Source organism: Pollachius pollachius (genome assembly GCF_949987615.1).
Source record: "Pollachius pollachius genome assembly, chromosome: 17".
Lineage (NCBI taxonomy): Eukaryota > Metazoa > Chordata > Actinopteri > Gadiformes > Gadidae > Pollachius > Pollachius pollachius.
The window spans coordinates 13,406,654-13,420,440 of record NC_136950.1 but is presented as its reverse complement, the minus strand read 5'-3'; the positions used below and the strand labels follow the sequence as shown (position 1 = coordinate 13,420,440).

At 45.9% G+C, this 13,787-nt stretch overlaps 1 protein-coding gene across 1 annotated transcript in view; it reads left to right on the top strand.

The window, feature by feature from the left end:
* The window catches only part of LOC307088432 (matrix metalloproteinase-16-like), a gene marked incomplete at its 3' end in the record, with an annotated part of 58,395 nt that extends 55,554 nt beyond the window's left edge, over positions 1 to 2,841 (top strand). Inside the window, exon 10 of the mRNA XM_079754326.1 lies at positions 2,483 to 2,841. Within this exon, the coding sequence (XP_079610452.1) occupies positions 2,483 to 2,841 (359 nt within the window). The remainder of the gene's footprint in view (positions 1 to 2,482) is intronic.
* Positions 2,842 to 13,787: the final 10,946 nt, after the last annotated feature.

Genomic DNA, 13,787 nt, shown 5'->3' with positions numbered 1-13,787 from the left:
CGCAGTCGAAGTGTGTGTGTGTGTGTGTGTGTGTGTGTGTGTGTGTGTGTGTGTGTGTGTGTGTGTGTGTGTGGGTTCTAAGTGTCCTTGGTGGTCATGTGACCGCAGAAAGGACCAGGCCACCACTGGGCACGCATTGCGGATTATCCCAGTCGGGTCGGCCAATCAAATGCTGGGAAGGCGAAATGAGAGCTTTTCCCATTGGACGAGCTGCTCTGCCAGGCAGGACTAACGCACGGCCCTGGCAGTGCCTTTGTCGGAAAAAGCAGCACAGGTGGCGAAGAACACTCAAGCCATCTGGGTCCTTGGCTCCTGTGCCAGTTCCTTAGATGAGCTAAGTGTGTGTGTGTGTGTGTGTACATGTGCGTGTTTGTGCGTGTGAGAGCGTGTGCGTGTGTGGTGCATCACGCCAGGTGCACCGGTCATCAATTGGAGCATAAAAGATGGATCAATATCCCGCTGGGCTGATCACAACAGCCATGTGTTTTTCCATGTGTGTGTGCGTGTGTGTTTGAGAGAGTAGTACGCGCATGTATATGCAAGCAGGCTGTTTTGTGCCAGCGTATGTGTTTCCTTTCACTGCGTGGATGTGGGCGTCGACACATTGGTGGCGATCTCACGCGAGTGTACGTGTGAACAAGCGGGTCGTTATTCGCCCGATTCGCTGTCAATGTGTCACTGACCCAGATTGCAGAGCGATGGCGTGTGTGTGCCGTTCGCCGACGACGGTAGTGTGTCCGTGCGGGAACAAAGGTGGTAGGCGCTGATAGGTTCTGAACCAAGCACGGCGAGGACTTCAGGATGTTCCTCGTCTTCATCTTCCTCTCTTTTTTCACTCACTGGTTATTTTCTTCCTTCTTTGGAAACTGATGGTGAAATGATGGCGTATGGAACCCGATTCTGCATCGATTCGCCACCTAGGGGTCATCTATCTTTTTCCCCGTTTCTCAATGGATTGAATTTTCTGTCCGACGATATCTTCCCCCCATTCCCAGCTCTGGCAATGCATCGCCAATATTAAGTTGAAAATGAACAGATTGATTGGCTGAGGGAAGAGCTAGGAGGTCGATTGGTGTGTTCGACGAGCCAATCCGCGGCCACCCTGGCGAGTTACAACTCGCCCTGTACTATGTCCGTTCAGGATCGTTATTGTCCTTTGCTGTGGTCGCAGGTCGTGTAACAGAAAGTCAAACCTAGACTTAAATTGATGCATTCAATGCTTGCAATGCAAGCATCAGAAAACAAAGCACCAGACTCAGTAAGACTTAACTCCCAACTATGGCCTTTTTATGATCTGCTCTGCCTGCCGACACCGGCCCTGAACAGCTCTTCTCTCAGCTGGCTTCTGAAAAAATGAATCGTTTTTGTTACTTGGAGCATTCCTCTTAATCAAAAACTCAGAAGCACCCTTCTAGGATGTATAAATTACCACCTGGCCGGAGATATAAGACAGCGCCGCCTCACCGCCCCCAAAAACACTTCACCCAGGCCCCATCTCTCTGGGAAATTGATAGCATTTCTTTCTCATTTTCCCTGACAACTATGTATGAATAATAAACGAAAAGGTTGAGAAAGCCAAACATGGCGAGACGAAGGAAAGATGGACATTTTCAGACTTAGCGTCTTTTTTTGGTGCTGAGCTCCCCTAAAAGGTTGAAACGTGTGATGGATGTGGTGCGGTATATCAGCTGTGTTTGCTAGCACAGGGGACAAAAGGGGGGTAATATTCACATTCTTGCCATTTTTTCCCCCCCCTCGGTCTCGATTCGGGTCGTTGTCTCTATCTTCCGAACGTTTGTGCCGTGTGGTATTTACCAACCAGCCACAGAGGAGTTCTTTATAGGCCACCAATGTCATCTAAACGATCGTTCACAAAGGGCACAAGTCCACTTTTTAATTAGCGTCATGCCGGGTGTGTCGTCTTCCTCGGCCCCCTCTACCAACAGCGTCTGCCAGCTACCAAGCGGCCGCTCAACATGCTATTGTTTAGCAATGGCAATGGTCGTGCTGTGCCGTCGAGGCTATTGTGGCTATATGCAGAGTTTGACACAAACACGGGGCTCATGCTGTTTACGACGCCATCAGCTAAAGCTGTTTTTAGTTGGACTGTGACCGTCACATATTCTTTGAAAATGAACTTATAGTAGTCAGCTTAACTTTAGTCCATGATTTCCACGTATTTTGTGTGATAAACTGATAAAAAACAATACAATCGCCGTATTCTTTCATAGTAGTTGATAGTGTGAAATTGGCACTCCAAAGTGCATCTTCTTATTTCCACGTATGTCCACAAAACTACTGCACAGAAATCCTCTTCTCAGACAAGGCTCAAAGCTCTCTGAGGTTTTATAATACAAGCATCGATGTCCAAAATCAGAAGGAAATCCTATAATTACTTGCAAGACGGGTTTCCTCCTACAATCCATAACCTCCGCCTCACCACCCCATCGTGTGTACCCCCCCCCCCCTCCTCCGTCACCAGGCTTCACCTACTTCTACAAGGGCAAGGAGTACTGGAAGTTCAACAACCAGCGGTTGCGCGTGGAGCCGGGCTACCCGCGCTCCATCCTCAAGGACTTCATGGGCTGCGACCGCACGGCGCCGGACCCCGGGCGGCCGGGCGCTCCCGGGGGCCCGGGGCTCCCGCCCGACGACGGCACCTCGAACGTGGTGATCGAGCTGGACAACACGACGGGCACGGTGCAGGCCATGGCCGTCGTGGTGCCCTGCGTGCTGCTGCTGTGCCTGCTGGCGCTGGTCTACACGGTGGTGCAGTTCAAGAGGAAAGGCACGCCTCGCCACATACTGTACTGCAAGCGCTCCATGCAGGAGTGGGTCTGAAGGCAGGGCGGGGGGGGGGGGGGGGGGGGGGGAGACATTGGGGGCCGCCGCCCGGAGTTCGGCTGGGTTTTTAGTTGGGTGGGTGGGCGGTCGGGGCGACGAGCGGCGACAGACATCGTCAGGCGAGGATGTTTTTCTTTATCTTTTGCCGCGTTTGAGATCAAAACGGGACGCCGTCGGCTCCTCGGCTCCTCCTCTTCCTGTTTCTTTGCACCTTTTTTCCCCCAGGTTGCAGTGGGAATGGTGAGCGTTCGGAGGAGGAGGAGGAGGAGGAGGAGGAGTAGAAGGAGGTGGCGAGGGGAGGCTGGACTGGGAGCGTACGGTGAGACGGAAAAACGCTGATGCCTCCGGTTCCGTCTCCACTACCAGTGAGAGACGAATATGAAAAAAAAGACAATACGACAAAAAAAAAAACGAATCACTGGGACCCGCCTCGTGGGAGGTGCCTCCCCGGGACCCCCTCAGCCTTTTCAACTGAACACGCGGGGGGGACAGGGAGCGGGGGACAGACCGCTAGAGGGACCTTTGCCCCCCCGATGACTTCCTTTGCTTTGGTTTGTTTCATTTTTCCTCGTCCAACTCCAAAAAAGAAAAGCGAGGATGACACCACTTTGTATCTAAGAATCCCCGGGGTCCTCCTTTTTCTCTAAGACACTTTCCAGAAGCAAAACGGATTGGCGGGATTCTTTGTTTTTTGGGTTTCCAAGGGGTTCACAGACCCCTTCCCCCTCCCCTTCTCTGGCGCGTTGCGCTGTCTTTCATCATATCAGGTTGTTTGAAAAACAACAGTCGGCTTGTTAGTTTATAACTTTTGCAGGCGACCCCTATCCTGTTCCCTTCCTTGTGCCCAAAACCATGAGACCCAGTCCCAAAAGGTCACTATCCCCCCCCCCCCTCCTGTCCTCCCACATTCTCTACTCTGTGAGTTTCATCCCTTCCTTTTAATTTATTTTTTATTCCTTTTTCCAAAAACAGAGGTTGCATACGCCTCCCTTTAATGCACTCCTAAAGAAGAGAACCACCCAAACCAAATAACATGACTTTCTCTCCAAAGAGGACCACACTTTTCTCTCTTTTTTGTTTTTTAAGTATCACTCACTGTCTTTAATTTCTCTTTCCTCGCCCTCTCTGAATTCCGCACAGATGAAAGAGGCGGGTTGTACTTTGACTGTTGTGGCAGTCTGTCTGAGACACAGGGGCCAAAATACTCTGCAATATTTTAACTCGCCTTAATTATAAAATCATATTCCACTTGTGCTTGGTTTTGTTCTTGTTAAAGTTTTCTCTTTTTTTGTATACTGCTTTAGTTTTTGTTGTTTGTTTGTTCATAATAATAAGTTAACAAGACCACAAGGTCAAGGTTTATCACAAATAGTTATTTCTGGATTTGCATATGTCATTACCCAGAATCCTCAGCACTGGTTTGTTGAGCCAATCAGAACAGATTATTAAAAAGTCAGCTTTTATTGAGAGTGATGTATTGTATTCTTAGAAATATATACAGAATAGGTAGACGGTTCTGGACAAAAGCCACTATTTTGTGTGTGAAGATATCTGTAACTCGGTTTGACATTTACATAAAACAGGGCAGAGCTTGAAAGTGCTGTCAATGGAGTTGTTCATCTGTATTTGCTTGTACTGGCCCATGCTCCCCTTAATTTGAAGACTTGTGTAATTGTTCAGTGTACATCCAAAATGGTGACTCTGTATGGATATTGCGAATGGATGTGCGATGTTTTTTTTTTAAATCTTGAATGCCTTGCCTGTTTGAGAGAGCTGAAGTCATTGACGTCTACAGTCTCCAGAATATTCTCTCATTGCCTGACAGAGGATCAAGAAAAAGCAAGACACCAATACGAGATCAGTGCCTGTGTCAAAGCGCATGCAAACATTTCTACATCCAGGTCACTCACAGCAAACCTACCATTGGTCCCATCAAAAGAGAAGAAGATACAATAAAACATGTCGTTAGGGACTTGAACCAACATTTGAAGATATGGTGGTTCAACTAATTTCTTGACATTTAAATATTCCCCCAGCTGGACAGAAATCAGGTACAACTATATCCAAGACACAAAAGATTTTGGTGCTAAATTTGAAATCTGTTTTTTTATTTATTTGATCGGCAATTCAAGCTGGCCCTGGAGAACATTATGAAGTCACCAGATCCACCTTCCAGCGAACATGTAATGTCCTTGCTTCCGAGGCGAGTGGTGTTTGAATGAGTGTCTCTTTTCATGGTCGCATACTATTTTTTTTTTATTTGGTTTTTCCTCCTTTTACTGTTTTCTGGTTAAAACAATTTTGACATCTCTAAATGACCCGTTTGTGTAAGACCTTGGTACAACCAAGAAATGTCCTTACCGACTTAATAAATTGATCAGTATATGATTAAAGAACTTGTCTCGCTCACGTTTTTTTCTACATTCAAACACCCCTTTGAGTTCTTTATGGGGCCCTTCTAGTCTATAATAACTCCATCACATCAAAACAGTCGCTACAACCGTTTTTCTGTTTCAAATGATGATTTATTCAAAGAAGGACCCCCCCCAAAACAAGGTTAAACTTTCTGGTATGGAACGTTCCAAGAGGGAACGGTCGGACGTGTTGAAACCGTGTTAGACGCTCCGATAAAATGTGTCCAGGATAAACACGGACATTCAGCAGCTATATTGGCCCCGCCATCAGCTCCTGAGATCTCGGCTTCGTCCAAAACTGCAGGAAAAACAAAATGTAAAACAACACATTTGTTGATCTGGGAAATACCAGGACGTAGGGCTTGGAGGGATAGCATGTCACCGTGTTTTCGGGGGGTGTCTTGATAACAATCAGGCCCTTTTTATGATGGCGCGGCAATCCTGGCATCCACCGCTGATTGAATGCGAAACAGGAGCCGGCGTGCGAGGGCAAGTGTTTATTTTAGCTCCGCTTCCTTGGCCGGCGACGACGAAAAAGATGGAGAGGTCAAGTTAATTTACAGACTGCGGTCACACTGTCTGCCAGTGTGCGTGGGTGTGTACGCGTGTGTGCGTGTCTGTGTGTCTGTATCGAAATAAGTGCACGTGGTGGAGAGGAGAGTGCACATGGTTGCCTCTGTGTGCCGACGGTTGCAGGGCTGCTCCGTTTAGCTCGCCACCATTGTTCATGGACATTTCTTCCTCCCCGTTAACCACACACACACACACACACACACACACACACACACACACACACACACACACACACATTCACTCTCTCCTTCAAAACCCCTGGAAATGCAGACTATACGCAATATCCATTTATAGGTTAGTGTCTAGTATCATTGTTTCAGTTTGTGTGTGCGCGCTCCCACCCGTGTGTGTGTGTGTGTGTGTGTGTGTGTGTGTGTGTGCGTCCCCCCCCCCCCCACACACACACACACACACATTATCTCACCCAAAGCTTTCGCCCGTTGTCCCAACACTAAAGCATGTGTCACACGTGCTTGTGAGCGCACTAACGAAACGCTGAACGTACAGGTTTCAGCGCAGGTGAGCCAAATCAAAGCCCAATTCCCAGCAGAGCTACGGCGGCACCCAAGGCGCTGTTGTGGATGTTTGTTTGCCTGGCTGTTGTTTTTTTTTGGTGCTATTTGGGTTAGCCTCCCGTTCGCGTCATTGATGTCAATTGTGAGTGATGACGTGGCCGTGAGCAGTAATACGTTCCTTTTACCCCCTGGCCCCTGCTGCTACACAGCGCTTGATGGGGATGCTCATGCCGTATTTATGTCTATCGCCCCGTGGCTATTAGCGCAGGGGAGCCACGTTTTGTTCGTTATTTTTAACGGGTTGTTTTGGTCGTTCATATAAGCCGACGGAGTGAGCTGAATATTTTTTGAGCGGACTGAACCCCCTATAGCTGTCCATCTGGAATTAGATGCGGCGTAATTCAAACACCTCTTCGAATCCTAATCAAAAGATGAGATAGAATGAGTTATCTGTGTGTAGCAGGCGTGTGTTGTCTGTTTACATTGTTTTAATGTGTGTCAAGAGAGGACTGCGCCACTCTTCACTTGCTTATTCTACAAACTAATGTTCATTTAAACAAAGTTCTCAGTGAATAGTGATAAGGGACTAATTTCCATTAAGGCTTTTTAGGATTCATGACACTGCATACAATTGACAATGCACATGTTCTCCGTCGATCAAATAGATGCGCCGTCCAGACCGGTTCATCGCCCTTGTTCATGCATGCATGGTTGTACCCCCATACACGGCCCATCTCGCTCAGCCGACAGCAATGACAAGAGAGGGGCCCGCAGAGGCTACATCACTGAGACATAGATACAGTATATATATATATATATATATATATATATATATCTCCGGTGTCCATGGAAACCTAATGTAGTGATGTCCCTTTTGGAGACCTAACAATGCCACGTGAATCAAGATGTCCAATATAAACCTCAAACCCCACCGTTGCTGTCGTCTCAGTATAGATCAGAGAGAGCAGTTAGGTATCTGCTAAGCTGAGCCGGGTTCAAGTCCCACGAGGGGGGTCTCCTTGGAAGTCTGACGTCAGGCGGAGGTTTTGTTAACCTAAAGATGTCCAGTGGATTATAAGGTTGAGCCTGCGACCAGGTCATAGCCAGGTCTTCCTCGGCTCAGCAGGAGAGGGCTTCTGGAGGGGTTTCGGGCTATAGTAGATGAAAGTGAGATCATTCATATTGAATTACCACATATATATATATATATAGAGAGAGAGAGAGAGAGAGAGAGAGAGAGAGAGAGAGCTAGAGAGAGAGAGAGAGAGATTTATCCCCTTTTCAGTCTTCAAACATGCTCATGTTTAACTAAAACAGATGGCATTTTGGCATGCAGATTTATTTTTGGAAAGAAATGATGTCCATGAAAAGGTTTATCATGGCCATCCCAAGAGCAACTTGGTCCTCTGATGCGACCCACTTCGGGGGCCCGGCCCATGCAGTTGAGGCCTTTGACGGTTCCACTAAAACGTGTGGACTTGCGATGTCTAACAACCTTGCAAGTTTTTAAAGTGCGATTTGAAGAGCGATTCCAAGGCGCTGGTGTCAACAGGGCCTACAGTGTCTGCCAACACGTAGCCCTTTTAACGTCAACATTCCTAGACTTTATTTGTCAAATGCTCACGACAGTGAAGGGCGTGTGAAGTGACACGCTGATGTGGCAGACCCCACCGACGCCGTGACATGTTTGGTGGAAGCTAAAAAAAGGACTTTAAAATGATATGAAATAAACAAATCACTGAAGACACACACGTACGCACACACTCACACACACACACACACACACACACACACACACACACACACACACAGATCTCAACTAAAATAAAATATAACAAAAAAAAAGATAAAAATCCCATTCCTTTATCCCCTGGGCTTTAAGTAGGCAGTCCAGAACACAAACACTGGAAATATGTTTTCAATTTCGCTCATTCTCAGCACCTCTTCCAAATGGCTATTCGGCAGCGGTCGCACCTCCTTGCTGAAATGTGCTTAGAACAACACTTTAATGCATAAAACAACACACTCCGGGCATATTATACATTCCAGACCCTCAAATGAGATGCATCACACATTTGTGTGGAGTAGCTATTTTCGCCGCCACAGCGCCCGTTACTCTAATTGTCGTGTAAGGTGGTTGTCTCATTTGGCGGTACTGTTTTAGCTGCTAGTGTTGAAGTCGTTATGTTGGGTCATTAGCATGCAATAGACTTACAGAGAGAGAGAGAGAGAGAGAGAGAGAGAGAGAGAGAGAGAGAAAGAAGAGAGAGAGAGAGAGAAAGAGAGAGAGAGAGAGAGAGAGAGAGAGAGAGAGAGAGAGAGAGACAGGGAGAGGGAGAGGGAGAGAGCAAATTAGGGACTGTGGTGAAACACGTTGAACAGAGTCAGGGAAACACATTAGCAGAATTCTAACTCAAACACATTAGGGTAGTCATTTACTCCCTGTAACGTCCATTCCCAGCCACCCTACGACCTCCCCTCCCCTCCCCTCTGTTTCCATGATGCACAGAATGCAATGTGTTCAAGGCCATTGACGCCGTGCCATGTGTGCAAGAGAAACGGAGCAGGTCCTGTCCTGACTTATCGTTCTCATACCTTGTACGCTAGGGCAACAGGGACGTGTTGCCTGTTGCCGGAGAATGCCAGAGGAGAACCTGATCTTATTGCATCGCTTTGATCACTGCCGCCGTACACAACACTAGGGACGAATCCCAAGGAGAAGCAGGGAGGTTTAAAACGGTTGTGAAAATTGGCCTTAAGCTCAGGTATCACACTGAGGTTTTCTCGTGTTGTCCCACCTAGTTGTAAGGAAGTGACAAAACCGTAGAAACAGCCAACATTATCATTAACATACCTTCAACAGGGGGGCAAGATCCCCCAAGGACCAGGAAACAACACCTTGACAACACCAGGACATATTTATATATATATATATATATATATATATCATGGCTGAAGTCCGTAGTCCTCTTTCTTCACAGCAGGGTTGTTTGAAATGATTGCAAAGGTTGGGTTTGAGTTGGTGCGTGAGATTGTCCACGTGAGTTCCTACAAGGTGACACACACTTACACACGCACACACACACAAGCACACACACACACACACACACACACACACACACACACACACACACACACACACACACACACACACACACACACACACACACAATACAATTCAATATCAACAGCAGCATTGATTCTACCCGGATTGCAGGTTAACCTTTGAGTTAAGTTAGTTATTATCTGGGATAATTGTTCACGTGTTGCAGGTCATTTACAGGCATGCGTCAATCATTACACACGCTGGATGCAAAAGATCAGTAAAACAGTTCCTTGGTGGTGTAGTGCCTTGATATCTTGACACGCACGCACGCACGCATGCACTCAGGAACGCACACACGCACGCACGCACACACACACACACACACACACACACACACACATCCACTGTCTTTTACCATGTTGGAATTGACACAATATCTGTATCTCTGTAATTGGTACCATGGTTGCGTTCACCTTTGCTGTCCGGTATGATACACAAAACACACACCCACACACCCACACAACACACACACAAACCCACACACCCACACACCCGCACACACGTCCAACTCTCGTGCAGACTCTTGCCTGTAGTCCCTGTTGGCCTGTAGTTATTTAGGTCTCCTGTCTGTCTCAGAAGGTCGTGTTCTCTAGCGGTCATCTTGGAATAACAACAGTTATAACAAAAAATAACACTGTGGCAACTCTGCTCTTTACCGATGTGTCACGAGGTAAGAATCACACAAGGTTGTGTTTTGGTCTTCATAGGCATTTGGAATTGAGCCATGGAACCAGACCCATTATGTAGACGGATGAACGTCACATCACAGGCTGCTCATACACGTTTACAAAAGTCTGAAGGCAGAACCTTGATTCTGAAATGATTGCTACGGCTTTGTTTATGAACTGTTTACGTTTTAAAACCAAAAGGCCCCGACTTCAGATGAAGGGAACATTTTTTAAAAAATACTTTGTAATTTTGATTAAATGTACCGTAACTAACCTTCTGCATTCATTTCACGGCAGAGACCCAAGTACAACTCAACACACTGCTGTTATTGTTGTGATTAGTGTATGAAAAGGTAGTGGCATAAGGAAGTCATGGAACAGAAGGTCACCGCTGGGCAAAGGGGATTTAATGCTGGGGAGGTAGCATTGTATCAGGGGAACCATCCAAGAGGAGGGTCCCCCCCAAAGAGAAAAAATATATTCCACCTTCCACTGTCCTCTTTTTCGTGGGATTCTCTCACTAACGAAACAAACCCATTATCCACCGTGACTTCCATGTGGGTAGAGCTAGAGAGAGAGAGAGTGGATAGAGTGAGACTAGGAAGTAATGATCGGCAGTGTCCAAGTAAAATTAGCTCCATTAATCACACCATTGATTGGTCAGCTGCAGCTGCAGCTGCCCCAGAATGCAATGTTCTGATGTTCTTGGTAGGCCCAACACACACAGGCACACAAACAGACACACACAAACACATCATGCATGCACACACACGCACACACACAAACATAAACACACACACCTTGAAAATCTAATGCAGTTTTTTCCCCTCCTTATTTCCTCAAAGGCAGCTGTTATGAATTTGCTACTCTCAGGCCGTGGCACTGGTCCACGGTTACATATGAATTATACGTTTTAAGCGAGGAGGGAGAGTTTTCACTGAAATGCCAACCCAGAAATGTATTTTTTCTCCCTCATTGTGTACGGGGGTTTGCAATCTCAAGGAGAAACAATCAATACCCTTCAACTTTTAGATTAAGAAGAATTGGGCTTGGAAGCCTCCCCTGTCCCCACCCTTGCTCAGAGGACACCGGAATAAAACTCTTGTTGAACTTTTACGTTGAACTCTCTCACTGCCTTGGCTCTCCGCTGGCTTTCAAACCTCTCAAGAGTCTGCACTTGTTTACCAGCTCCTCGCTGTCTTTAACTTACCTCCACGTCCAGACTTCAGTAAGTAAGGTTGGAAAGGTGGTGCTGTTGCCTGTAGTGGTGCGATGAGTGGAGGGGTTAGTGATTGGTATAGTTGGAGGGGAGGGGAAGTGGGTAGGGGTGTGTGTTTGAAAATAATCACAGAATAATGGGTGTGAGGCGATTCACCTGCACCGTGGATTCATATTAGGCTAACAAGGCGGGTGCCTGTGTGAGTGAGCAGCTGTGGGGGTATCTGATTCTCTCATTGTTATGACCAGCGCTCTCTCTCTCTCTCTCTCTCTCTCTCTCTCTCTCTCTCTCTCTCTCTCTCTCTCTCTCTCTCTCTCTCTCTCTCTCTCTCTCTGTCCGAATGCAAATCTCTCGTTCCCTGTCTCTCTTTCCCCTCAGGCCGTGAGAAAACACAGACTAAATGGATTGTTTTTTCACCCCCTTTGCCCTTTGCAATGACTAACTCTTTAAACATGTTAAAGAGAGGAAGTCAGTTCTTGGGTATGCAGGCGTGTTCTGGAAATTTGGGTAAAGCAGTGGTCCATTGTGAGATCTGACAAGGTACACTCTGCAACCAAGAAGTATAATACTTTTATACTTCATATTCTTTTTTTCTTAACACTTTCATTGAAGTGCTTTAACATCAACCCACAATCTTTTAGAAGTTTGGCTGATTGAATCCCAAATTGTTTTCATTCAACAGCACATATTCTTAAGATTATTCTATGACAGTTGAGGAAAACTAAAACATGTGATTCTTCATCTTGGCAACAGCATCTCTCAAAAAAGCTAATAAGATAATACAGTGAACAACACCCTACCTTAAGGGCAAGCATGTATACAATGTGTTAAAGAGCATGCTGGCAGCAGCATAGTGAAAATGTTTAGTAGGAAACTGGCTGAGATCTTGGGGAGAAAAACTTTAAGTGGGCGTTGCAGGAGACAAAATAAGGCAGTTATCTTGAAGTGACAAAGCCACAGGCTCAGAAAAATGATGATGAGCATTTTAAGTGGCTTCGAAGCACTAAAAAGAAGAGGGTTTTCTAACCCTAGCCTGCTGACAGCGAGGACTATTTGCGTTCAACGCGCTCTGTCTGCTGCGTCAATGCATAATGACAACGTGATGGGAACGGCTTGTGCTCGCTTGTTTGAATTGACTTCCAATGGCGTCTCGGCACTTCATTAGGTCCCACCGGCGCCACATGGCTGGTCGTGAGGCCGGGAAACGGGTGACGCTCACTCTATTACAATCAGGGAGAGGCCGGCTGAGCGCTAGGATTTATTAACTGTTGTCTGACATTACGGCACTTTGTCTGTGTGTACACTATTACAGTGGAGTATTATATGAATGTCGAGGACAGATCTTCACTGTGTGGTGATGGTGATGAAGTTTCAAGTGGAAGAAATTCGGCAGAGTGGAACACAGGTGGCGATGTTGTGGATAGCAGCAGTGCATGCGGAAAAGCATTGTGATTGGTTAGCATTATGATTGATAGCATTGTGATTAGTTAGCTTCATGCATGATAGCATTGTGATTGGTTAGCTTCATGATTTATAGCACAATGATTGGTTATCATTCTGATAGGTAGTATTGTAATAGGGTACCGTTGTCACGACCTGTCAATCTCTATCTTCCTGACTTACATTGAAACAATGAAAACAAGATCAGGGTCATTGATCAATGTTTTAGACATTTAATTTTGAAATGTATATTTGTGTTATCAATTGTGGTTTGAATAGTTGCACTGATGTTTGAATGAAATGCAAACAGTGTGCTAGGTATAAATTAGGTATTTGGATTCAACATAAATCCTCAGATGCACCCACTTAGATCAGCAACAGCTTCGAGACAAAGCAGCCAATAGTTCAATCTAGCCAGGTCAGATCCATACTTCAGGCAGACTAATATTTTATAAATTGTGAAGATGTATATTTGCAGAGCTGCCAACTCTCAAGCATTGATCATGAGAATCACTCAAATTATACTCTTCACACGCTCTCACAACACACCTCCTATTTCTCACTCAAATGACTTGCTCTTTTACCTTTAATGCAATTTTTTAAATAACATACCCTCCTATATAATCATAGGATGCACGCCCAAGGCTCGGTTAGAAGCATGCAAAGATTTTTTTTAAACATAACAATGTTATATGAATTGAATGTCAAATCTCTCCTCCAACCATGTGATTAATTAGGTCATACTTTACATTACAATTCCCCTGACATAGTTGTTCTTTCTCAATTTCATCAGTAACTTAGGTTTCCAAGGAGATGCCCTTGACCAGGACTTGAACGCATCCAACGCCATCCACTGTGGCGTTGGATGCCTGCAGCGTTCTGGCCAGAGGTTATACTTAGACATAGAAATTCATGTGTCATCATAATATTTCCAAATCCACATTACCAAATCATTGGATTCATGGTTATACTTATTCAGAGAAATTCATAGAAATGACGACGAAAAAA